Source organism: Notechis scutatus, chromosome 3 (genome assembly GCF_049901735.1).
Source record: "Notechis scutatus isolate UNSWTSFEM ecotype Mainland chromosome 3, rNotScu1.2, whole genome shotgun sequence".
Classification (NCBI taxonomy): domain Eukaryota; kingdom Metazoa; phylum Chordata; class Lepidosauria; order Squamata; family Elapidae; genus Notechis; species Notechis scutatus.
Window position 1 is genome coordinate 113,531,875 of NC_142011.1, and position 23,659 is coordinate 113,555,533.

The 23,659-nt window shown below is 42.4% G+C and overlaps 1 protein-coding gene across 3 annotated transcripts in view; it reads right to left on the reverse strand.

Annotated features, from left to right (window-relative positions):
• Positions 1–2,285: 2,285 nt before the first annotated feature.
• The window catches only part of TMCO1 (transmembrane and coiled-coil domains 1), a 72,641-nt gene continuing 51,267 nt past the window's right edge, over positions 2,286–23,659 (reverse strand). For 2 of the 3 annotated variants that reach the window (XM_087962535.1, XM_026687049.2), the window contains 2 exons: positions 5,066–5,210; positions 2,286–4,037 (listed from right to left, as the gene is read on the reverse strand). In XM_087962535.1, the coding sequence (XP_087818661.1) occupies positions 3,939–4,037; positions 5,066–5,210 (244 nt within the window). In that variant the 3' untranslated portion in view covers positions 2,286–3,938. The remainder of the gene's footprint in view (positions 4,038–5,065; positions 5,211–23,659) is intronic. The other variant, XM_087962533.1, reaches the window with a different exon arrangement.

The window sequence follows — 23,659 nt, forward strand, 5'->3', positions numbered from 1 at the left end:
GTGGAAGGAGCCTTTTACTCCTTTTTGCAACTTCGTCCCCTCTTGTAGAAAAGCCCCTCCCTATAATGGAGGGGTCTGATTGCCATTGAATCCGCCTCCCACGCTATTGGCTGGTTATGCGAAACCCTCGGAGGAACAGCCTGCAGCTACGAGCCTTTCGTCATCCAGAAGTGTATTTGCTGAGGCAGCAAGTATGCGTTGCAAACCCATTGCAAAGATTTTAAGAGTGCCTGCACCGAGAGCGGAGTTCCCCAACGCCCCCCCCCCCCAAAGGGAGAGGAATTCGGGGTTCAATAATTGAGTCAGTCACAAGTTTTGCCCTGTCCTTATCAACTTAGCCTCATAATTCTTTGGCTTCTCTAGCTCTGCAAAATCACTGTTTCTATTTCGTTCATATTATAATAAATAATATAATCACCAAGGTATAGGATGGCAAGGTAAAAGGAAAACTGTCAAAAGGTATTTTTGAGAAAAAAAATGTCCCAGTTACTCAATCCTAGTACTTTATTTTGTATTTATATTTTGGTATATACTATTTCTCCAAGCTTTAACTGAGAACATCATTACTCTTACAGGAACAGGAAAGCAGGGCATTTCTCCTCCAAGCTTCAGTGTTTCCTCTACAAATGCTTAAATGTAACATGATCCAGAAATATCAGCACAGCTATTGAATGGAGCAAATACTGTGGAATCACAGATGTCTCAAATTAGTTTTGAACTTCTAGTAGTAGTGGAATTTAGTAGTGGAATTTGAAGGAACAGATGATGGAATGTATGTGGCCCTGGGGATCAGAGGAAGGGTCATATGTAGAGATAGGATCCAGGTGTGGATGTAATGGACATGAGAGTGAGGAATATGAATTCTGATAAAAACTTTGTCTTAAAATAGACAATTAAGCAGCTTTGCTCCCTCCTTCTCTGCAGAAGGAGGGGAAAGTGGGGTGCTGCCTTGAGACAAAACTGTTCTTTTATTCTGCTCTGCAATAGGAAGGGGAGGGATGCACAGTCTTAGCAAGGCAAAAGATAAAACCTTATCTGTTAGAAAACCACTACCCAGGACATTAAAAATAAGAATAGATCGCTTATAAGAAAAACCCAAAACCCACATGGCTGGCAGATGAAACTAGGACACTTTGCAAGATACCCATGACCTGGGGTGAAAAGCAGGTGATATGACATTTAGCTATTTAGCATAGCAAGCCTAAAGGTTTAGGGGGCTGTAATCCAAATAACCAATCAATATTATCTGTTATGCATGCATTATTAGGAGACTATAAGAATTATTGTAAGATTGTAATTAGGGCCTTAGTCTCTTTCCAGGGTCCTTATATCTTGGTACCAAAATAAAAGTATAATTTTGTATCACACCTTGTGTTCGGTGACTTATTGGCTTTGACACCAAACAAAAGGTTTTTTGGGGACAACAAATCCATTCAATTCCTATTCTAATGAGGCAGTTTATATTCCCCAAATGTCTCTGCTCAGAATATTAATTTAGAACAACCTTCTGACACTTGCAACTGGCCTTTCATTTATGATAAGGTCAACATTTTTACTGAATCATCATTCAATTACTGCAATATATCAATAAATTACTCCTTGAGTTAGACTTCAGACTTAGTACAAACTGCAGACTGAGCAGTTTGGTCTGTGGTAATAAAGAGTCTGAGACAATATTGTGGAAAAAAAACATGGTAGGGATACATTTATTAAAAACACATTTCTTCTATTTCTATAGGCTTGCCTGCATATGTAGCACAAAAATAGCATATCAAGGCTCCCTCCCCCTTTTTTTAAAAACTTTTTCTTCTCATTAAGCACCTGAAATAGTTTTACAGTGAAGCTCTTGGCAAGTAAATAAGAGGCTAATCATTTGCTCTGTGGAATGTCTAGCATTAGCAAAGTTAAATAGAAAAAATACAGGAACAAAGTTTGTGCAACATGAGCTAGTTGAGAAGGCAGGTTCCAGGCCCTCTCCATTAAGCAATGTAATTGTTTGAGCACAAAATTGTGCCTTATCAGTGGCATTTGCCCTATGGAACAGCATCCTCTGGATTGTCACAATCCTGTTAGCCTTCTACAAGGCATTGGAAACCTAGCTGTTTTCCCAGCCAATTGAGTCAGGGGTGGTGGTAAGTGGGTTCTATGGCTTCTTTGGCCCTGTGGTTATTTGTTGGAGTTGTTTTAATTAGGTAAGCCAGAGTTACTTGTGTGTGATATGCTGTTAAATAAATTAAATAAAAAATACAATAAGGATAAAAGAAAATATTGCCAGAGGAAAGAAGTGTGATTAATAGAGTTATGTTTATTTAACAGGTATATTATATAAGCGAGGAAGATGATACACAACAGGATAAACAACTCAATATTTTTGGCATCCTGGAGCTGCAGGGGAACATCACTAATATGAAGATGTCACTAGAATGAATTATTTAAGGGCAACCTCCAAGACAAAAAAAAGGCTATTTGTAGCCTCCATGCTTCTAACATCTGTGATAGGAAAGCTATTAGGAAAGATTATCAAATAGCCAGTATGTAAGCAACCAGAAAAGAATTCTATTATTTCTAGAGTAGCAGCATTAGATTAACCATAACATTTTAAAACTGACATGAATATTTTGGTAGACCAAATGTGGATGCTGTGTACCTTGATTGTAGTAAAGTGTTCAATAGTTTGATATTTTTGTCACAAAGAAATTAAATATGGGCCAGTGGGCACTGCAATCTAATGGATTTGCAACTGGATGAACAATTATACCCAAAAGGTACTCATTAATAACTCCATACTATCCTGGAGGGAAATAATGTGATTTCTAGGAACCAATACTCTTCAGTATCTTTATAAATGAGCCTAGAATAGCATGGGACATCTACAACATTAGCAGATGATATTCACCCAAGCAGATTGGCTACAACTGTAAAGATTCACCTTTCTAATGAATTGCCAGATAAACAATAATGTGATGCAGCTAATGGACGGGTAAGCTGCATTAGCAGAGGTACTGTATCCAGATCAAAAAAGGTAGTACTTGTATTATATTCAGCAATGAATGGACCACAATTAAGATTACCGAATCCAGTCCTAGATATCATACTATAAAACAGACATGCAGATGTTGGAATGGTTTCAGAAGAGATATTAAGATGATAATGTTTCTGGAAACCAAGCTCAGTAAGGAATGGCTGAAAGAGATGTTTAGCTTTCAAAAGGAAAGATAAAGGAGATAAAATAAGCATGACGTATCAAAAAGTTGCCAATTGACAAGAGTGAAGCATACTAACTGAAATATATCACAAAATTTCCATTTATAACACTGCTCCACTTTTTTCTCCTTGCCACTTTCACACTGAGACAGTGGAACAAAAAACAAATCAACAAAAACATGTTCTGAGGAAAAATTGTAATTATTTCTATAAATTAATATTACAATAATTAATGGAGATTGTGTCTCATGGCAAATTTTCTGTCATAATTTAACGGAGCCTCCGTTATCCATTAATATCAAATATTGAAGGACATTGTATGATCTTTCTTATAAATTCCTAGAGAAATCCAGATAATGTTAGACTAAATTAACATTTGAAAAATGGCAAATTAAATAGTATGGGATAATAGAAATTCTTCTTTGTTTATAAGTAAAAGTGGAATCATGTCCTTAAAAAACCTCCAACTTTTTATGAATCCCTGCCTCATCTTTAATTTCAATATGTATTCTTACAAGTTTTTCCAGACTTTAAAATCTTCATGAAATGTACATTCTCTCCATCCTGGAAACTGAGAGCCAACCAAAGATATTTGTTCAACATGGTTCAATTCACAAAACACATATGTTACTAGATATCTTGGGTATCTGAATATTTTTAGAAACTTTTCTATAAAATCTGAATATTTTAAAAGTATATTCATTGGCAAGAAAGATAAAATTAGTTTTCTTATTTCAAGAGAACTTCCCAGCTTGAGGTGGTGGGCCAAGGAATCCTCCAGCCTGCTTGGTGGCAGCTCGGGAAGGAGCCAGACCCAACAGCTTCTGAATATTCTGATAAAGGAACAAAAAAGACACAAAAACTGAATAATGCATTTAAAATAAAGCAAGTTTTCCCTTAATAAAAAGTCAAAATCATATGTAAACACTGTTAATCAACCTCAAATAATTGCTAGCTTCATTTACACTTACACATTTACAAACTGAAAAAGTAGATATGCTTAATTTCTGTGGGCGTGGCTTGATGGGTGTGGCCTGGTGGGGGGGTTATGTGACTGAATGGGTATGACCAACTAGCCATCACTCACGCCCACACTCACTCAGTCACATGAACCAAGCCATGCCCACAGAATCCAGTAGGGAAAAAAATTGAACTTAGAGCTATTACAGCCTTTCTTTCTACCTATTTTCTGCCCAGGCCTGGCCTAGGTGGCCCTAACCCTACATCCTCCTGCACAACCACCTCTTTTTTCGGGCTTACCTTCCTTCTGTGGCAGCTGGCAGCAGAGGGGAAGGCAAGTGCTCTTTTTTGGTGTGACTGCGAGAAGCCTTTGTGATTGTGGCGGCTGGCTGGAGGCCACCGAAAAATACCAGAGGTCTCAAATGCACCAGAAAAGCCGCTGCCACCACGCTTCTAGCACGCGTTTTGGGCACTTGGTGCCAAAAAGGTTAGCCATCACTATAATAGACTATAATCTACCATTCACAGACAGACACATAGGATAAAGAGTCTAGACTACAGAGACAATTGATTGGTCCAAAGTCACCCAGCAAGCTTCTGTGTTAGAGAACTAGGTTTCCTTATTCCTAATCCAGCATATACATACATATATTTATCCCCCATTCCTAGTCCAGCACATACATTCAGAAACGTAAAATACACAAATACACAGAGATACACACTAAGATATGAGATAAATAGACAAATGTTCCATTTTGCTGAAATTTTAAAATGTTTACTAGAAAAAACACAACATATCTATCAGTAGCAACCTACACCAATCATTGCTTCTAATTCTCCAGAGTTTTTGTGCGAGTTATGGTTATTCAGCCACAGAAGTAAAACCCAAATTAGACCTTACCTGCCGAATAGACATGGTGCAGAGAATATAGAGAAAAATGAAGGAACAATCTGTGCAATCTTCACCCAGAAGATTACGATGAGACAAACCCTGAATGTAAGAAAGTGGTATGAATGGGAGCTTTGCAACTACTCTTCCATCAAATCTGCAAAAAGAAATTGCAGTTTATATTATTTGCAAAGTAATTTCAATAGTGATAAAAAATACTTCATTTATAAGCAACGTTTTGCTTCACATTAACCAAAGAACATCACATTTAGGGCAAAACAAAAAAAATTACAATGACAGAATAAGGAGTAACATTTTCATCTCCATAGCTTTAGTTTATTTTAATAAATTAAAGAGGAAAATAATCCTTTAATCCTTTGGTAGCTGTTCTTTTACTTCTCCACATAATCAGCACCACTTACTACAAACCTCTGCCAACAAGGGGCAAGATCAGGGGTGGGATTTTACCAGTTCAGACCAGTTCTATAGAGCCGGTTGTTAAGATTCTGCGCAGTTCAGCAAACCAGCAAATCATGACCCTGGCTGGCTGCTCCCCTTTCTGCCCGCCCCTCCCTGCCCCGCCAAATCCTTATCGCGCATGCGCAACATCACGCACATGCCTGACATCACTGACTACATTCTCCCCCGCCCAATCACTCCTTAAGGTATTTTTTTCTCCCGACTATCAGCTGTTCCAACAATCAGCTGTGCTGGGATCCCCCTTGCTGTTTTACTGCTTTGCCCAGGAGGCTTCCCTGAGGCCCAGGACGCAAAAAGGGGCATGAGGGGGGGTGCTGTGTCCTCCTGTACTCCATTTTTTTCCTTCCTGGGCCTCAGGGAAGCTTCCTGGGAGCAAAAATGCCACCCCCAGGAGGCGCTTCCCTGAGGCCCAGGAGGAAAAAAAATGGAGCGCAAGGGGCGGTGTTGAAAAAAAAAAAAGGAAGCCACACAGTCACGTGGCCATGCCTACCTAGCCACACCTATAGAACCGGTTGTTAAAAAATTTGAATCCCACCCCGGGCAAGATTTTTAAAGCTGGTGTTAAATAATTCTACAATTGCATCTTTTCAACAAGATCCTAACAATCCTTTCTACTTTTTGAGTCAAGTTTCCCATAATGATATCCTTTCATGGTCACATGGTGCCATTTCTGAACTATATGATGGAAATTAGTTAGATCCAACTTTGCAATACATTGAGTGCCTTGCGAGATAGGAGGCCTAGCAAAACTTTCTTCTTGTGCTTTTGACCTCTATTTAATCATTTTTTAAAAATGCATTGTTAAGAATTCTGGGCAAAATAAATAAATCAACAGAAAGAAAAGATACAGAAATGTGAAAGAACAAAATCAGGTGGATGAACAAGGGATTTACAAATATGTCAAAATTATAATTTTAGAAAATAAAAAAATGTGAGTTAGACAGCATCACTAACAAATAGATTCGTAATTGGCTAACCAATCACATTCAACCTGTAGTACTTAATGGAATTGCATCTACATGGAGGGAAGTATTCAGTGGGGTACCCCAAGGCTTTTTCTTAGGACCGGTACTCTTCAATATCTTCATCAACAATTTAGGGGATAGATGGGGAACTCATCCAATTTGCAAACAACAAGCTAGCAGGAATACCCAACACTCCAGAATAGTGCCCCCCAACCTGTGGGCAATTGCCCACTATCATTGGCAACGATGTTTGCACATCGTTGCACACGATCACTTGCCTCAATGCAGACACCTGGGGTCCCACTCATGTGAGCCTCGTTGTGAGCACTTGCGGCTCCACTCACACAAACATGTTCCTGGCCCCCTAGAAAATCATCCACTCTTTCTCACTCCCCCCCGCCACTCCAGGCCACCATTCCAGAAAGGTTGGAGAACTCTGCTTCAGAAGATAACCTTAAGATACAGAAGGAGCTTCACAGTAACTGTAAGAGGGATTTTGGAATTCTAGTGGACAATTACTTAAATATGAGCATGCAGTGTGCTACAGCTGTCAAAAAAACCAACTCAGACTTCGGCTGCATTAACAGACGAATAGAATAAGAGGTGGGATTCAGCTAGTTCGGACAAACCACTTGTTAAGCTGAGCACTGCGCAAATCCCACCACTGGCTGGCCCCGCCTTGCCCTGCCCACCCCACCTCTTACAGACACTTCTTTTCTCACCTCATCTGCTTTGGCCGCTCGCTTGTCTTGCTCGCCCGCCGTTGCAGTTCGCCTAGGCCCTTGACCACGTGGTGCCCATGGCCCAGCTGCTCTCCAGCTTCCTCACTCCCAAGCCTTCACTGCTCCCTAGTTTTAGGAAGTAAGTTGCTGTTTTACCTCATACTTCACCCTCAGGGCCGTTGCATGCATTCCCCCTGGGAAATCTACGTCACTGCCCACACTCACCTAGAATCCCTGACCTCAAAATATGTCCCCCCGGCCTGAAGCAATTTACCCAGCCTGCGGCGCTCAGCAAGTTGGCAAGGGCAGTGCCGGAGCAGGTGGGCCGCAGTCGTTTGGGTTCTTTCCTGTAAGACGGGTGGGCAAACTTTTTGGCTCGGGGGGCCGCATTCACTTTTAAAATTTGACAGACGGGCCGGGTCAGCACAAGATTTTTTGGGAATCGCCCCCCCTTCCCCCCTTCTTCTCCTCCTTCCCCTCCCCTCGGAGGCCCCCTGAGTCAGGAGTTGCTACTGCCGGCATGGCTCCACGCGGCTCCAGTCCCACGTTGCCTCGGGAAGGGAAAGGCAAAAAGGAAGAGCCGCGGCGGTGCTTTGCAACGGCAGCAGCGGCACCGGAGGTTCAGGCTCAGCGGCTCCTGGTTTTGCCTTTCCCTTCCCAAGGCAATGCAGGACTGGAGCCGCACGGAGCTGCGCCGGCGGTAGCAACTCCTGACAGCCCCAGCCGGACACCTGAGCAGAGCCCGGGCGGAACTGCCTGTTGCTGCTGCGGGCGTTGCTGCGGGCGCTGCTGCGGGCGTCTGGCTGCCCAAGTAAAGAACCGCACCAGCTCAGGGCAACTGTGAGGAGCAAGAGGGGAGAGGCAGAGAAGGAGGCAGAGAAGGAGGAGAGCACCTGGCCAGTTGGGGGAGGCTTCTTGTGCTGCGAAAGAGGCGGCTAATGATCTCCGGCTCCACTCTGCTTCTCCAACATCCGGCGCTGCCCTGTTCTGTGCGCCGGCTGCTCAAACTTGCTGGGCCTGACACAGAACAGGGTGGCGCTGGATGTTGGAGAAGCAGAGCAGAGCCGGAGATCATTAGCCGCCTCTTTCGCAGCACAAGAACAGGGTGGTGCCGGACCATTGGAGAAGCGGAGCAAAGCCGGAGATTAGTAGCTGCCTCTTTCGGCTCAGAAAGCTTCCCCCAACCAGCTGGCTGGTCTCCTCCTCCTCGGCCATACAGAACAAACAGGCAGAGAAGGAGGAGAGCAGCTGGTCAGTTGGGGGAGGCTTCTTGTGCTGCGAAAGAGGCGGCTAATGATCTCCGGCTCCGCTCTGCTTCTCCAACATCCGGCGCCGCCCTGTTTTATGTGTCAGGCCCAGCAAGTCCGAGCAGCCGGCGCATAGAACAGGGTGGTGCCGGACCATTGGAGAAGCGGAGCAAAGCCGGAGATTAGTAGCTGCCTCTTTCGGCGCAGAAAGCTTCCCCCAACCAGCCGGCTGGTCTCCTCCTTCTCTGCCTGTTTGTTCTGTATGGCCAAGGAGGAGGAGACCAGCTGAGAAGCACGCTGCCAGGCGGGGGCCACGCGGCGCAGGGCAACACGCCATCGCCCAGCCCTGGCGAGGGAAAGCAGTGGGCGTTCCCCAGGCGGTGGCCTTGGCCCCGCTACCAGGGAAGCGGCTGCCCAGCTCCGTGTTGTGTGTGCAATTTTTTGGCGCGCGGCGCGGGGTCTCTTTTGGCCGGCCCCAATTTTTTTTTCAGAGGGGAATATTTTTTTTTCAGAGGCGGGCCGTATTAAAATGACCAACGGGCCGGATGTGTCCCGCGGGCCGTAGTTTGCCCACCCCTGCTGTAAGAAATCCTATCTAGAAAGTGCTGTAGCAGAGAGAAGCAGCCGGGTTGAATCTCCGGCATCTCAGATTTTGCAGCCACTTTTTCTGGCCCTTGGTGCTGGGTGAGCCTGTCACTTGTGGAAACGCTCCATGTGCTCTCCCAAGACACTGGCCCGACCCAGCTGCTTCTCTCCACTGCTGCTCTTGCTAACTGGGAGAGGGTGTTGTGCAGCACAGTGAAATTTAGCAGCTATGAGCCCCCGCTTTGGGTTCGGACCTGTAAGTCCCATCTGGAAAGCACTACGGCAGTGAAAAGCAGCCGGGTTGAATGCTGCTTCTCTCTGCTGCAGCACTTTCTGGATGGGACTTCCAAGACCCAAAGCAGCGACTCACAGCTGCTAAATTTCGCTGTGCTGTGCAAGATGCTCTCCACCGCACCAGAGAGAGCAGTGGCGGAGAAGCAGCCGGGTCTATTGTCTTGGGGTGGAGAGCACGTGGACCATCTCCCCAAGTGCCTGAGGCTCGCCCAGCACCAACAAGAAGCAGCTGCAAGGTCAAGCAACATCTTGCAGCTGTAGCTCTTTCCAGCCCTTGTTGGTGCTGGGTGAGCCTCGGGCGCTCAGGGAGACGCTCCACATGCTCTCCCAAGAAACTGGCCCGACCCGGCTGCTTCTCTCTCTGAAATGTTTTAAGAAAGCCAGTTTTCTGAAATTTAATTGTCATCACTCAAAGAAAAGATGTTTAGCCTGATAATGTCCTTTTGGTTTTGCTTTTTGGAGATGCATGTCTCAAGCAGGGCTTTCCACATGGTTTTTGACTTGGTTTGTTCTATCATTTCAGAAATAGAATGGATTTGTATAGAAAGATAAAAGCAATCATGAACAATGTTCAGAAACCAGCTGCATAACCTGAATAAACAAAACTAATTTTCCTTCCTGGCTAAAAATATTGAAAGAGTAAAACATTGAAAGAATAAAATGTCAGTCATCATTTACCTTTAACTGATTCCCAGGTTATTTGATAGCTTTCTAGTTTTGTGAATAAGTTATTTTTTAATAGTTTTCAGAAGTTTTCAGAAGCATTTCTCATAGTTTGAAAAGCACTTGGCTATGAATAGAAGAGTAAGAGGTATACTGTAATCTTTTTGCCAGGGTTCTAGAAAAACCCAAACTCCAATCAAAAACTCTGAGACAGGCATTTTCTGAAAGTTTCCTTTTATAATTGTAGGTATACTGACACATCTGGGAAAACCTGAATCTGAGTTCCGGGTTTTCTCTTAGTAATTCAAAATTCAAAACCCAACCCCTGCACCCATCAGTCCATCACATGGTTCAATCACCAACTGTCCCAACTTGAGACATCCCTTCAACCACTCCTCCTCCAGGTGCAGGAATAACATGACCTTGGCCTAAAAGAAGAATGCTATTATGTCTAACTACCAACGCTCTAAAATCCACCCCCCTACTTTCCCAGGCACAGGAATGTGGCAACGTGGAAGCTTCTGGTTCTAATATGGCTTCCAAAGCTGACACTTTTATTATCTAAATTCTGATTAAATTTCCATTTCATTCAAGAAACCTTTTTAGAATATGATAGGTAATAGGCATATACTTTGATCTGCCTCTTCATTTACTTATAGGGGCTTTTGTACTATATTGCATATTTGCAACAGCCTCTGTTACTGAACAAAGCTAGATTTGCTTCATTAACAAAAAACCATATATTAGAAGGGGTGTTTTGCTTGAAGCCTAAAGAAGCAAATTACCATGTTGATTGAAATCTAGCGAGCAATCACAGGGCACATCTGAATTGATGGAGCCTTTCAAATTTTCTGACACTGAGAGCAATCAACCAATGGAATAGAAGTTGCCTTCAGAAGCTGTGGGAGCTTCATCACTGGAAGCCTTCAAGAAGAGACTGGTCTGAACTTCCAGTTTGAGCTTCTTCAGTGACAGACCGAAACCTCGTCTCTGCCTCCCCAGGTCGATACGGAGTTCAGCTACATTGGCGAATCCGGCCGGATGACTTGCACAAAGATCGACGGTGTCACGTGGGCGCAACACCATGTTTCTCAGAAAACATGACCCACCCCAATAATAAGCCAATCCTAATTTTGGGGGTGGGTGGGCCTAATATTACCCCTACCCTGAAAATAAGCCCGGGGGATGGGCATGGCCGGCATTAGTGACGGCGCGGGGACGAGGACGGAGAGGCAACTGTCCAGCTGCAGAGAGGGGCGAAAGTCATTCCGCACTGAAGCAGAGGCATTCCAAGCCTTCAGCGTACCCCAGGATTGCAACGCTGAAGGTTTGGAATGGAGCTGTTTTCGTGAAAGGCAGGAAAATGGGGAGATTTTTCTGCCTGTTAGCCATTCCTCTTGGAGCAGGACCCTGCAAGGCTTCTTGTGGCGTTGCACTCATGAATGGCAGCACTCTGTAAGCTTTATCACACCGGTGCAGTTGGCATCCTGCCGTGAGTGGCTGCGCCAGTGTATCCAAACTTGCGGCAGTGCCGGCACTCGCAAGTGTAACAGCACAGCAATCCTTGCAGGGTCCTGCTCGAAAAGGCTGCACCAATGTGACAAAACTCACAGAAATGCCTCCGCTCGCATGCGCAATGCTACAACAAGTCTTGCAGGATCCTGGGATATGCTGAAGGCTTGGAGTGGAGCCATTTTTGGAAACTTGAGGGAGCTTAAGGAATGGATGACAGGCAGAAAAATCCCCCCTCCCCATTTTCCTCCTGTTCACCAAAAAGCCTCCATTCCGAAAGTTGAAGTTTCAGAATGAAAGCTTTATGGAGAACGGGAGGAAAATGGGGAGGGAGAATTTTCCTGCCTGCCATTCTCCCCTCAGTCTGTACTAAGCTTAAGGAATAGATGACAAGCAGGAAAATCCCCCCTCCCCATTTTCCTCCCGTTCACCAAAAAGCCTCCATTCCGAACGCTGAAGTTTTGGAACTGAGGCTTTTTGGAAAACAATAGGAAAATGGGGAGGGATAATTTCCCTGCCTGCCATTCTCTTCCCTCAGTCTGCACTAAGCTTGAGAAAGAGTTCTTTTCGGTCCTACGGAAGCATGGGGTGTTTCTTTTGGCCACAATAGAAGCAGCCTGGTGGCTAGGTGAGACTCGTAGAGGAAAACTTAAGACACCTCCTCAAAAAGATGGCCTAGCCATTTTTTCGGGGGTCTAAAGAAAATAAAGCCCTGTCTTATTTTCCAAGAAACACAGCATTTCCAGATTGAGACAGCAGAGAAAAATAAAGAGGTACAACAAGCTTCTCTAAGAAAAAAAAAATGAAAGAACATTTTTCATCAAAAGCTCTTAACATTTGCACAGAGAACTTAAAACAATGTGATGAGCAGGATGCAATAACAAAATAGATAAGATGACTGAAAAATATTTAGGTACTACTTGTGGAATATTCAATACAGTTTACAGCCTGGTCCAAAGATTTTCAGACATAGAAGACATGGAAGTGCAAATTAAAAATGAAGTAGATATGGGAATAAGATTCATTCACTAAAACTGCAGTGAAAATAGTTGATTTCATTGCAAAAGAAATTCAATTTTTTTACTAAAATTATTGAAAATAATCTGAAAATGTTTGATTATTGATGAAGCCTCAACAATATCTTGCAAACCAGTTGTGATAACTTTTCTTAAAAGTTGAGGATTCAGTTACTTCATCAACAATTCTTATTGAGCTAGTGCAATTGGAAAAACAAGACAATATGTTCTTCAGTTATGGAAAGTTTAAATAATGTTGGGTTTACTAAGAACTACCTAGAAAAAAATTTAATAGGATTTTGCTCCAATGGTGCCAGCTTATGCTTGGGAGAAAATCTGGAGTGAGCACTAGAATAGCAAAAATCCCAAATATCATAATATGGCACTGCTTAAACCATTGCCTCCAATTTGTTTTAGATTATTCAATAAAGGAAATAAAGCAAGTAAATCATTTAAAAATATTTACTGATAAGATATATACAATCCAATAAGAACCAAACTGAACTTACCAAAATATCCAAATAATTTGGAACTGAAATTTAAAGATTGGAAAGAGTTTTGGAAGCAAGATGGGCTGCCTGTAGTTTAAGGTTAACTCTAGCTGTGTGGCGTGCTTATCCAGTGCTATATTACTATTTTCACTGAAATCAAAAGTACTTAGGTATGGCTGCCCGTCCTGAAAATATATGACTGGTTTGGCATTGATTATTGATATTCTAAACGAAATTTTTCTTCTTTCAAATGCGCTTTAAGCAAGAAATGTAGACATCATAAAGGCTGAAAAATTTGTAATAAGATCAATTAAAGTTTTTGAAATGCTTAGAAAGTAAAAGTGTACATTCAAAAAAAAGTGGATGGATTACTTCAGAAACCTTCAAAAATATAAAATTTGTATCAACAAATCATTGATTTGTTGCGCTTCCTCAGGAAAGACTTTTAGAAAGCATCGCAACAAATTTGAATAAAAGACTAATGCATTGTGAACATTTAAAAACAGATAGCCAATTTCAAGACACGAATAAATTAAAATTTCTCATTTTTTGGAGCCAGATTACTGGAATATTGAAGAATAGTTCCACGGAAAGCAGCTGAAGAACAATTGCTTGTATTTAGTGACATTTTTAATTACCAAATTAATATGAACGATTATCAAGATTTCATAGAAAATGTTTTTAAAAATTCTCAGAAATATGCAATTCCTGACAGTATTCAAAAAGCTAAAGGGGACTTCCAGTTTGGGCTCCTTCAGCGATGGACCGAAATAGCGATCATCTGCGGTTTTGATCCGTGCTCGCTGCTGGAGTGCCCCGAGCTGCCCGGATTCGGGGCTGAAGCCACCCCGTAGAGGTGGTGAAGAAGGGGGAGCCATCAGCGGGGTTGAGGAGAACCGCATCTCTCCTCCTCAGCTGGCCATTACTCCCTTTCCCAAAGGCGGTTGCAGCGGTGGTCAGAAATGGCCACCTCAAAGAAGAACCCGACTGGACAAGATTGTGCAGGAGGGAAGTTTAAAGGAGAAAGTTTGACTGACCGGGTTGAATGGAGAGCATCTATTTAAGGTACCTGGAACCTGAATTTTAAAGACTAATACTATTCCTAAAAAAGATTTTAAGCTGTGAAAGAGAAAGGGAAAGGAAACGGAATTGGCTTTTTTTCCTCTAACATCGACAGTTTTAACTGACTTGGAACATTGAGAAGAAGAGATTCGAATAAGAAATTGATACTAATCCACTTTGACATTAATAGGCTATTTCTAGCTGAAAATAAAGTGTCAAAGGGATAAAGATTCTTGGATAATTTAAAAACTTTCTTTAAAAAAAGAAAGAAAGCAGCGGAGGGAAAAAGGAAAAAAGAGGGTGGAATCTGGAAAATGGAGGAGACCACCTGGAACTTAAAAAAAATTGATAGTGGAATTTTAACAAGGCTTGCAAAAGATACATTGTACCTGAAACCTTGTTATAAGATAACAAAGCCCCCGGAAAGAGAAAGTGAGAAAAGAAGCAAGAAACAGTTTTGGATTATTGGATGATTCCTGGAACTTTGGATGGGGATCCTAATGAAATAAAATAAAATCAATTGGGGGTTGTTTAAAATGTTTTAAAATGGCATCACTCCTTGAAGAGTTAAAAATGAGACTTAAAGAACAAAAAGAAGAAGCAGAAGACGGAAGAGGATCTTTTGGCTTCGTATTTCAATTTTTAGATCTTGAAGTGTGAAAAACAACAAGAAACGCTGGTAGAACAAGAAGGGCAGGACAACGAAGAAGCCATCTTTAATGACCAAGCAATTTTAAGTGGGGTAAAAAAGGGAAAGGGGGGGAGGGAGTTAAAAACTTAACCACTGAAGCAACAACCAAAAAAAAAGAGTAATTTGAAAAGTAATCATAATATCAGGAAGAAGCAGAAGGGAGGATCACAGAAGGGAGAATCAGATAGAAAAGGGAATAAAAAGGGGAGGGAGAAGAAGAGAGGGAAGAGGGAAAGGAAAAGAAGCTACAAAAGACAGAAACAAGATATAGAGGTACAAGAAAAACGTACAAGAATTAAAGGTATAAACCTATTTAAAAGACATACAGACAATGGTTAAAATTTAACTTAAGGAGAGGATTCTGTAAGGGTGCATGTGATAGCATTGTTATATTAGAAATGGAAATGGGTTAGAAAATATGTTAGATGATTAAAGTGATAGAAAAAATTTATATTGATGTGTAGTGGAATATTTGTTTGTAAAGAGAATAAGGCTCTCAATGATTTAAAAAGAATGTTTAAAAAAACTCAGAAGAAACATGGAAGATTTTTATCAGTTGACAAGATGAACTTGAATAAGAATAATAACTTTATTGACTACTGTTAATAACTATTGTTTGGTTTTTTATTTAAAGACAGTAATAAGTAAAATATGAAATATAGATGATTAAAGTGAAAGACAACTAATATTACTAGGTAATGTTTGTTAAAAGAAATAGAAATGTAAAAGATTGTTATTAATATTAATGGCAGAGCTGTACTTGAATAGAATAATTATTCCATTTACTATTGTTATACATATATACACAGATATATATACATATATACTTTTTTCTTTTAAGAATTTAGTGTGTATTTTAAGGGAATGTACCAAGCAGAATTCGACTGAAAATAGGTATGTGTTATAAAATAGAGGTTAGAAAATGAATGTTATAACTGTAAATATGTAACTTAAATTTTTAAATAAGATTTGAAAAAAGATACAAAGGTGTTACACTCCAGTCTAGTAATTACAGCGGAAAATTTGTTTTATGTGAAAAGATAATATGAAATTGTAAACAGGACAGACGAAAGTATAAAAACATTGATTAGAAAGATTTTAAAAATTAGAAAAAGATATGTAATTGAATTAAGGAATGAGATAATTTAAAATAAGGCTATAGGAAATAAAGGGAAAGCTATTGAAAAAATTACGAAAATAGTTCTAAGATATGGATTAGAATGTATAAGATAAATATGTATTGAGTTTATGTCTGTATGGAGAAGTGATAACCCGGGGCCACGCTGTTCTCAAAAAAAGATATTTTATTTGTATTTGTATGTTTTGTGAAAACTTAAATAAAACTTTTTATCAAAAAGCTAAAGAGATCGTCAGAACATGCTGTAAGTTCAGCAGAAGCAGAAAGGGGTTTTTCACAAATGAACATCATATGTTCAGAGAAGAGAATTCGCCTGTTTCCAATATAACTAACTTAATGACTATTAGTCTAATTGGCCTACCTCTACATGAATGGGACCCTATTCCTACAGTCAAAATGGTTAATCAACCAATGGAACAGCTTGCCCTTGGAAATTGTGGGAGCGCCATCACTTGAGACTTTCAAGAAGAAATTGGACTGCCATTTGTCAAAAATGGTATAGGGTCTCCCGCTTGGGCAGGAGGTTGGACTAGATGACCTTCCAACTCTGCTGATCTGTTAACAGTACATCACACAGCCAATGATGCTAGAGTAAAACTGAAGAAAAGTACAAGTGAGAACGCCAATAAAACAGCAATTTGGATAACAGTTTTAAATAAGTTTTATTGTTTTTTGTCAAGTATTATCTAATAGTTTTTAATAAATACTTTAAAACTCTTGTAACAATATCTAGTTTTGTGTACCTTTTTATTCTTATTTAAGTATTAAATGCATGAAATAATAAACTAGATTTTGGTATATCTTTTTTTAAACTTAAAACAGTCATTAGGGCAAAGAACTGATATCGAGTTGGCCACGCCCACCCAGCCACATGACCATCCAGCCGATTGTTAAATTATTTGAATCCCATCACTGGATAGAATCAAGATCACATGAAGTGTTAACACCGCTTTATAATGTCTTGGTAAAATTACATCTGGAATACTACATCCAGTTTTGATCGCCACAATGTAAAAAAGATGTTGAGACTCTAGAAAGAATACAGAGATGAGCAACAAAGATGATTTAGTAGACTGGAGGCTAAAACATATAAAGAACAGTTGCAGAAAGTGGGTATGTCTATAGTCTACTGAAAAGAAGAACTAGAGGTGACACGATAGCAATGTTCCAATATTTGAAGGGCTGCCAACAAAGAAGAGGGGGTCATCCTATTCTCCAAAGCAACTGAAGGCGGGACAAAAAGCAATGCATGGAAACTAAAATCAATCAGAATAGTGCTGGAAGGGACCTCCTGCTCAAACAGGATGCGCTATATTATTCAGGTAAGTGACTTTTCTTAAAAACCTCCAGTAATGATGCACCAACAACTTAGGATGGTAAGCTGTTCCACTGGTTAATTGTCTACACCAGGGGTCCTCAACCACCGGGCCGTGGACCGGTACCGGGCCGTGGAGCACTCTTTACCGGGCCGCAAAGAAAATAAAATTTAAAAAAAATGGCGGCTTTCTTCACCTTCGGTGAATGCTGCTGGGATCGGGGATCAAGGACACAAATGAAAGAAGGGGAGGGAGGAAGCAACCGAAGCCTGTCCTTCTCTCTGGGTCAGCTCTCTCAGTCGCTCTCTCGCTCCTCCACCAGCACAGGAAGAAACTGCTTCAAAGAAGCGGGGGGGGGCTTTTCCTGTCGCCGCAGCTTCCCCGAAGCGCCCGTTTCTCCCCCACCCCCACCCCGTCCGCCCGCCCGCCCGCAGTGCTCCGTTCTGCCTGCCTGCCTGCCTTCGTTAATGGTTGAATCGGAACAGCTTCGGCTGAGTAAAAGAGGCGAATAGTTATTATTCTCAGCCGAAGCTGCTCCCAAACAACCAGAAACTAAGGCAGGCAGGCAGGCAGGCAGAACGGGACACTGTGGATTGAAGCGCATGTGCAGGCGGGGGTGGGAGTGGGGTGAAACGGGCGCTTCGGAATAGCTGCGGCGACAGGAAAAGCCCCCGCTTCTTTGAAGCAGTTTCTTCCTTGGATGGTGGAGCAGCGAGAGAGCGAAGCCTCCTTTTCTTCTCCCCCCCCCGCCGCCCCCCCCCGGTCCTTGAAAAAATTTTCTGCTTGAAACCGGTCCCTGGTACAAAAAAGGTTGGGGACCACTGGTCTACACTGTTAGTAAGTTTCTCCTTAATTCCAGGTTGCATCTCTCCTTGATTAGTTTCCATTGTTTCTTGTCCTGCCCTCTGATGTTTTTGAAAATAAATTGACTGCCTTCTCTTTATGGCAACCTCTCAAATACTGAATTACTGCTATCATGTACCCCTAATCATTCTTTTAGCCAAACCCAAATCCCATAACTGTTCTTCATATGTTTTAGTTTACAGGCCTCAAATCATCTTTGTTGCTCTTCTTTGCACTTTTCCCAGTCTCAACATCTTTTTTGTAATGTAGTGACCAAAACTGGATGCAGTATGTGGCCTTACTAAGGCTTTATAAAGCGCTACTTATACTTCAACGTGATTCTGATTCTATTCCTCTGTTTATACAACCAAGGATTGTATAAGCTTTTTTGGCTGCTGCCACACACTGCTGATTCATGCTTAAATGATCGCCCAGTAGGATTCCAAGGTCCCTTTCACAGTTACTGCTTTTGAGCCAGGTTTCACCTAATCTGTACTTCTACCTTTGATTTTCCTGCCCATACAGGTGAACCTTGAAAAATTAGAATATCGTGCGAAAGTTCATTTATTTCAGTAATGCAACTTAAAAGGTGAAACTAATATATGAGATAGACATGCAAAGCAAGATAGATCAAGCCGTGATGATTGAGATGATTATGGCGTACAGTTCATGAAAACCCCAAATCCACAATCTCAGAAAATTAGAATATTGTGAAAAGGTTCAATATTCTAGGCTCAAAGCTTATCAGCTAATTAAGCCATAACACCTGCAAAGGGTTCCTGGGTCTTTAAATGGTCTCTCAGTCTGGTTCAGTAGGAAGCACAATCATGGGAAAGACTGCTGACCTGACAGTTGTGCAGAAAACCATCACTGACACCCTCCATAAGGAGGGAAAGCCTCAAAAGGTAATTGCAAAAGAAGCTGGATGTTCCCAAAGTGCTGTATCAAAGCACATTAATAGAAAGTTATGTGGAAGGGAAAAGTATGGAAGAAAAAGGTGCACAAGCAGCAGGGATGACTGCAGCTTGGAGAGGATTGTCAGGAAAAGGCCATTCAAAAGTGTTGGGGACTTTCACAAGGAGTGGACTGAGGGCTGGAGTCAGTGCATCAAGAGCCAGCACACACAGACGGATCCTGGACATGGGCTTCAAATGTCGTATTCCTCTTGTCAAGCTGCTCCTGAACAATGTCAGAAGCGTCTTACCTGGCCTAAAGAAAAACAGAAATGGTCTGTTGCTCAGTGGTCCAAAGTCCTCTTTTCTGATGAGAGCAACTTTTGCATCTCTTTTGGAAACCAAGGACCCAGAGTCTGGAGGAAGAATGGAGAGGCACATACTGCAAGATGCTTGAAGTCCAGTGTGAAGTTTCCGCAGTCTGTTGATTTGGGGAGCCATGTCATCTGCTGGTGTTGGTCCACTGTGCTTCATTAAGTCCAGGGTCAACGCAGCTGTCTACCAGGAGATTTTGGAGCACTTCATGCTTCCTTCCGCAAATGAGCTTTATGGGGATGCTGACTTCATTTTCCAACAGGACTTGGCACCTGCCCACACTGCCAAAAGCACCAAAATCTGGTTCAATGACCGTGGGATTACTGTGCTTGATTGGCCAGCAAACTCGCCTGACCTGAACCCCATAGAGAATCTATGGGGCATTGCCAAGAGAAAGATGAAAAACATGAGACCGAACAATGCAGAAGAGCTGAAGGCTGCTATTGAAGCATCCTGGTCTTCTATAACACCTCAGCAGTGCCACAGGCTGATAGCTTCCATGCCATGCCGCATTGAGGCAGTAACTGCTGCAAAAGGGGCCCAAACCAAGTACTGAGTACATATACATGCTTGTACTTTTCAGAGGTCCGATATTGTTCTATGTACAATCCTTGTTTTATTGATTGCATGTAATATTCTAATTTTCTGAGATTGTGGAGTTGGGGTTTTCATGAGCTGTAAGCCATCATCATCACAATTATGACAAATCACGGCTTGAACTATCTTGCTTTGCATGTAATGAGTCTATCTCATATATTAGTTTCACCTTTTAAGTTGCATTACTGAAATAAATGAACTTTTGCATGATATTCTAATTTTTTGAGTTTCACCTGTATATTAAACTTTGTATTTCTCCACATTAAATTTCATACTGTTGGATAGGGCCCATTGTTCAAGTCTGCCAAGATATTTTTGGATTCTGAGCTTGTATTCTGGGGTTTCTGTCAGCTTAGTGTCATCTGCAAATTGATGAATTATCCTTCTACTCTAAAGCAATATACACTAAGGAGAAATTTTCTGACAGTTAGAACAATTAATCAGTGGAATAACTTGCCTCCCGAAGTTGCGGGTGCTCCCACACTGGACATTTTTAAGAGACTGAACAATTATTTGTTTGAAATGATACAGGGCAGTGGTGGCCAACCAATTCGACACCAAATGCCGAAATGGGAGCCCGCTAGGGGTGGGATTCAAATTTCTTAAAAACCGGTTCTGCAGGTGTGGCCTAATTTGTGGGTATGGCTTGGTGGTCATGTGACTGGATGGGCATGCTTGTATGTAAATATTATAAATATTTATATAAATATTGATTTTTTTTATTAAAAAAGAGCAACTTTTACCCAAAATCAGGCAAAGCAGGCAGAAAGATTGAGTTGCTCACAGAATCACAGATTCACTTAGAGATCTGTGTTTCTGCCATCGCCTACCTGAGTCTGTCACATAAAATTTGCTTGCAAGCAAACTCATAAAATTTGCTAGCAAGCAAACTCACAAAATTAACTCACCATGTGTCAGCTTTAAAATTCAGCTGCCACATATTTTTTTTAGAGTTAGAGGAGTTGAAAAGTTCAAGGTTATTCTGTGTGTCGTATTAAGAATTTCCAGTTGTAGTTATTTGGTTATTCCAGTTGTAGTTATTTGATTTATGAAGTGTAGAAGTGGGAGGAGAGAAGGTGGATTCTGTGTAACACACCAAAAAACTTTCACTTGGGAACTTGTTTTTGACATGCCAGATCTGTTCCTAATAAATCAATTGGAGAGATAACGTTTCGGAGTGATTGATATCATGGATACTTTCTGGATGCTTGACATTTATTTCCCAAGTCACACTTTTATTTTTTGAATGGGCTTGGCTGATGCCCCGGAGTTCTTTTCCCAGAAATGGACAAAGAGCAGCAATCAGCCGAAGTTGGAGGTGTGCAGGGGGGAGCGTGTGGGGGCCCTCCCTCTGGACCATTAATTGAACCTGCCAGCCCTTGTTTGGAGGAGATGATGCTTTCAGGATGGCAGTAGGAGATTTGGGAGCTATACCGAAGCGTTTCAACTCAAGAAGTTGTTATAACCCAGAGGTAAGCCAGCTCTCTGAAGAGAAATCTTTCTCTAGCCCCAGGCATATGGCTATTCTGTCGGATTGGAGGGAAGAGAGACAATTGGGGTCAGATTTCTCTCAAGAAGACAACCCCCAGATTATTCCTGGAAGTCCATCAAGGGCAAATTTACATCAACAGTTCCAGAATTTAAAGGTGACAGATTGGGTCTCACAGTCTGTTTGGACGGGTGGAAGCTGGAGACCACCCATATTCACTTACCGAAATATCATGAGGAATGAGGAGACTATACAGATTCCAGTCAGAGGAAGCCAGAAAGAAGCATCAACTAACAGAGGTATGTTGCAGCCTCAGAGGCAATTCCCTCATTTTCCAGAAGGAATTTTTCCTCCTACAGAGAGTGTCCCTCCAGGGTGGGAATTTTATCCAGGCCAGGGGTGGATTCAATGCTAATGGCAGTCAGCACCAGCACAGCCCTGGTCTGAAGGGGGGTTGCCCAGACAGCAGCCACACCCCCTCCACTTGACCATGGAACCAGGCCATCTTCCTCTTGGCAACCACAATTGCAGCCCCAACCAGAAGCGAGGCTACAGGGACCCCTATTCCAGAGAGGCACCACCCAGCCAGGGTTCAGGGGGTCTACCCAGCCTACGTACGCCACCCGGCCTGTTCCTTCCATTCCAGGACAACCTGCAAGGGCCTGGCAGTTGCCACCTCCACAACCATGACCCAGGCCAGACTGAATACCCTTTGAGGCCGTATTCGATGGCCGCCACAAACATTTCAATTACTTCCTCACTTGAATCCGATCCCATATAGAACAATTTGGAGATCAATATGCCACAGAGCGCGATTTGGTTACGGCCATAACAAATGGGATGAAGGGGATGCTTCAGACTGGGTGGCCCAACTACACAATGAACAAGCCCCCGAATTATATGATGTAAACGGATTTATTCAATTATTAAGACTCAAATTTGAAAATCCAGACAGGATAGCAGAGAATGAATGAAGAGAAGTTAATGGAAATGAGGCAAGGCAAGCGACCATTGTCAGAATTCATTTGGGACTTTAGAAGGGTTGCAAGCCACCTCATGGATTGGCCTGAAAGAATGACTTTACACTATTTTTAAAAAGCCATTGATCCAGAAGTAAAGAAGGCCTGTGAAATTAGGGGAATCCCAGAAACCTTACAGTCGTGGTATACCACCTCCCTCAGCTTAAATCGCAGCAGAAACCCCTTCCGGCAGCCCCAACTAAGAGAATTGTGGCAAGGAGACTGCCAACTGGACCAGCCAAACTTGCTCGTACTCGACCTACCAGGGTGTTGAAATGTTACCGATGTGGCCAAGCTGGTCAAAGGGCAGCAGACTGTCTAGTCCCTGCTCCTGTGCCACAAGCTCTGCAGTCGAAGCCTAATACAGCTGTTAGAGGTTGGAAGAATCAAGGAAGACCTCCAGGCAGGGACGCCAAATACAACTGGGAAACCCCCCTCTGTGCAAATGGGAGCAACGGACCACCAGACCGACACCACATCCCCGAAAACCCGACCTGCGAAGATGACCCAATGGTGAGTGATCCCATCATACCTTTTACAGTCAAGGTCAAGTTAGTGGTACCGAACACGGGGGAGGCTGGGGAGTTAGAAGCTGTCATTGATACTGGGTGTTCCAGATGTCTTATCGGACTCCCCATCGTTGAACAATTGGGCATAAAGACTAACCTGCTAAAATGTCCAATCAGATTTGAGCAAGTGGATGGAACGTTAATTGGGGGGGGCAGCCACTCAATTGACAGAATTAATCAAGATGAAATTGGGGCCCCATCGCGAACTCATACGCTTCATAGTGGCCTCCAAGATGTCAGAATCAATAATACTGGGACTTGCTTGGTTAGACAAATAGGCCCTGACGATCAAATGGGAGGATGGATTCAGAAAAATCCTTATTGGACCGGGCCCATTTCCCCCTCTTCCATCCACTACAAAGGCACCAGTCAGCTCGAACCCAGAGCCTGAGCCAGCATCCATGGCATCCCACCTTCTCCCAGATAACCACCAGGTACCTGACCAATACAAAGATTTGGCTACAGTATTCAGTGAAGAAGAGTGTAATGTTTTACCTCCCCATCGAGCCACTGATTGCGCCATAGAATTAGAGCCCGGGTCGAAATTACCAAAACCAAAGATGTATTCCATGACGCCTGCTGAAATGGCTGAATTAAGAAAATACATTGACCAAAATTTGGACCGAGGTTTTATTGATC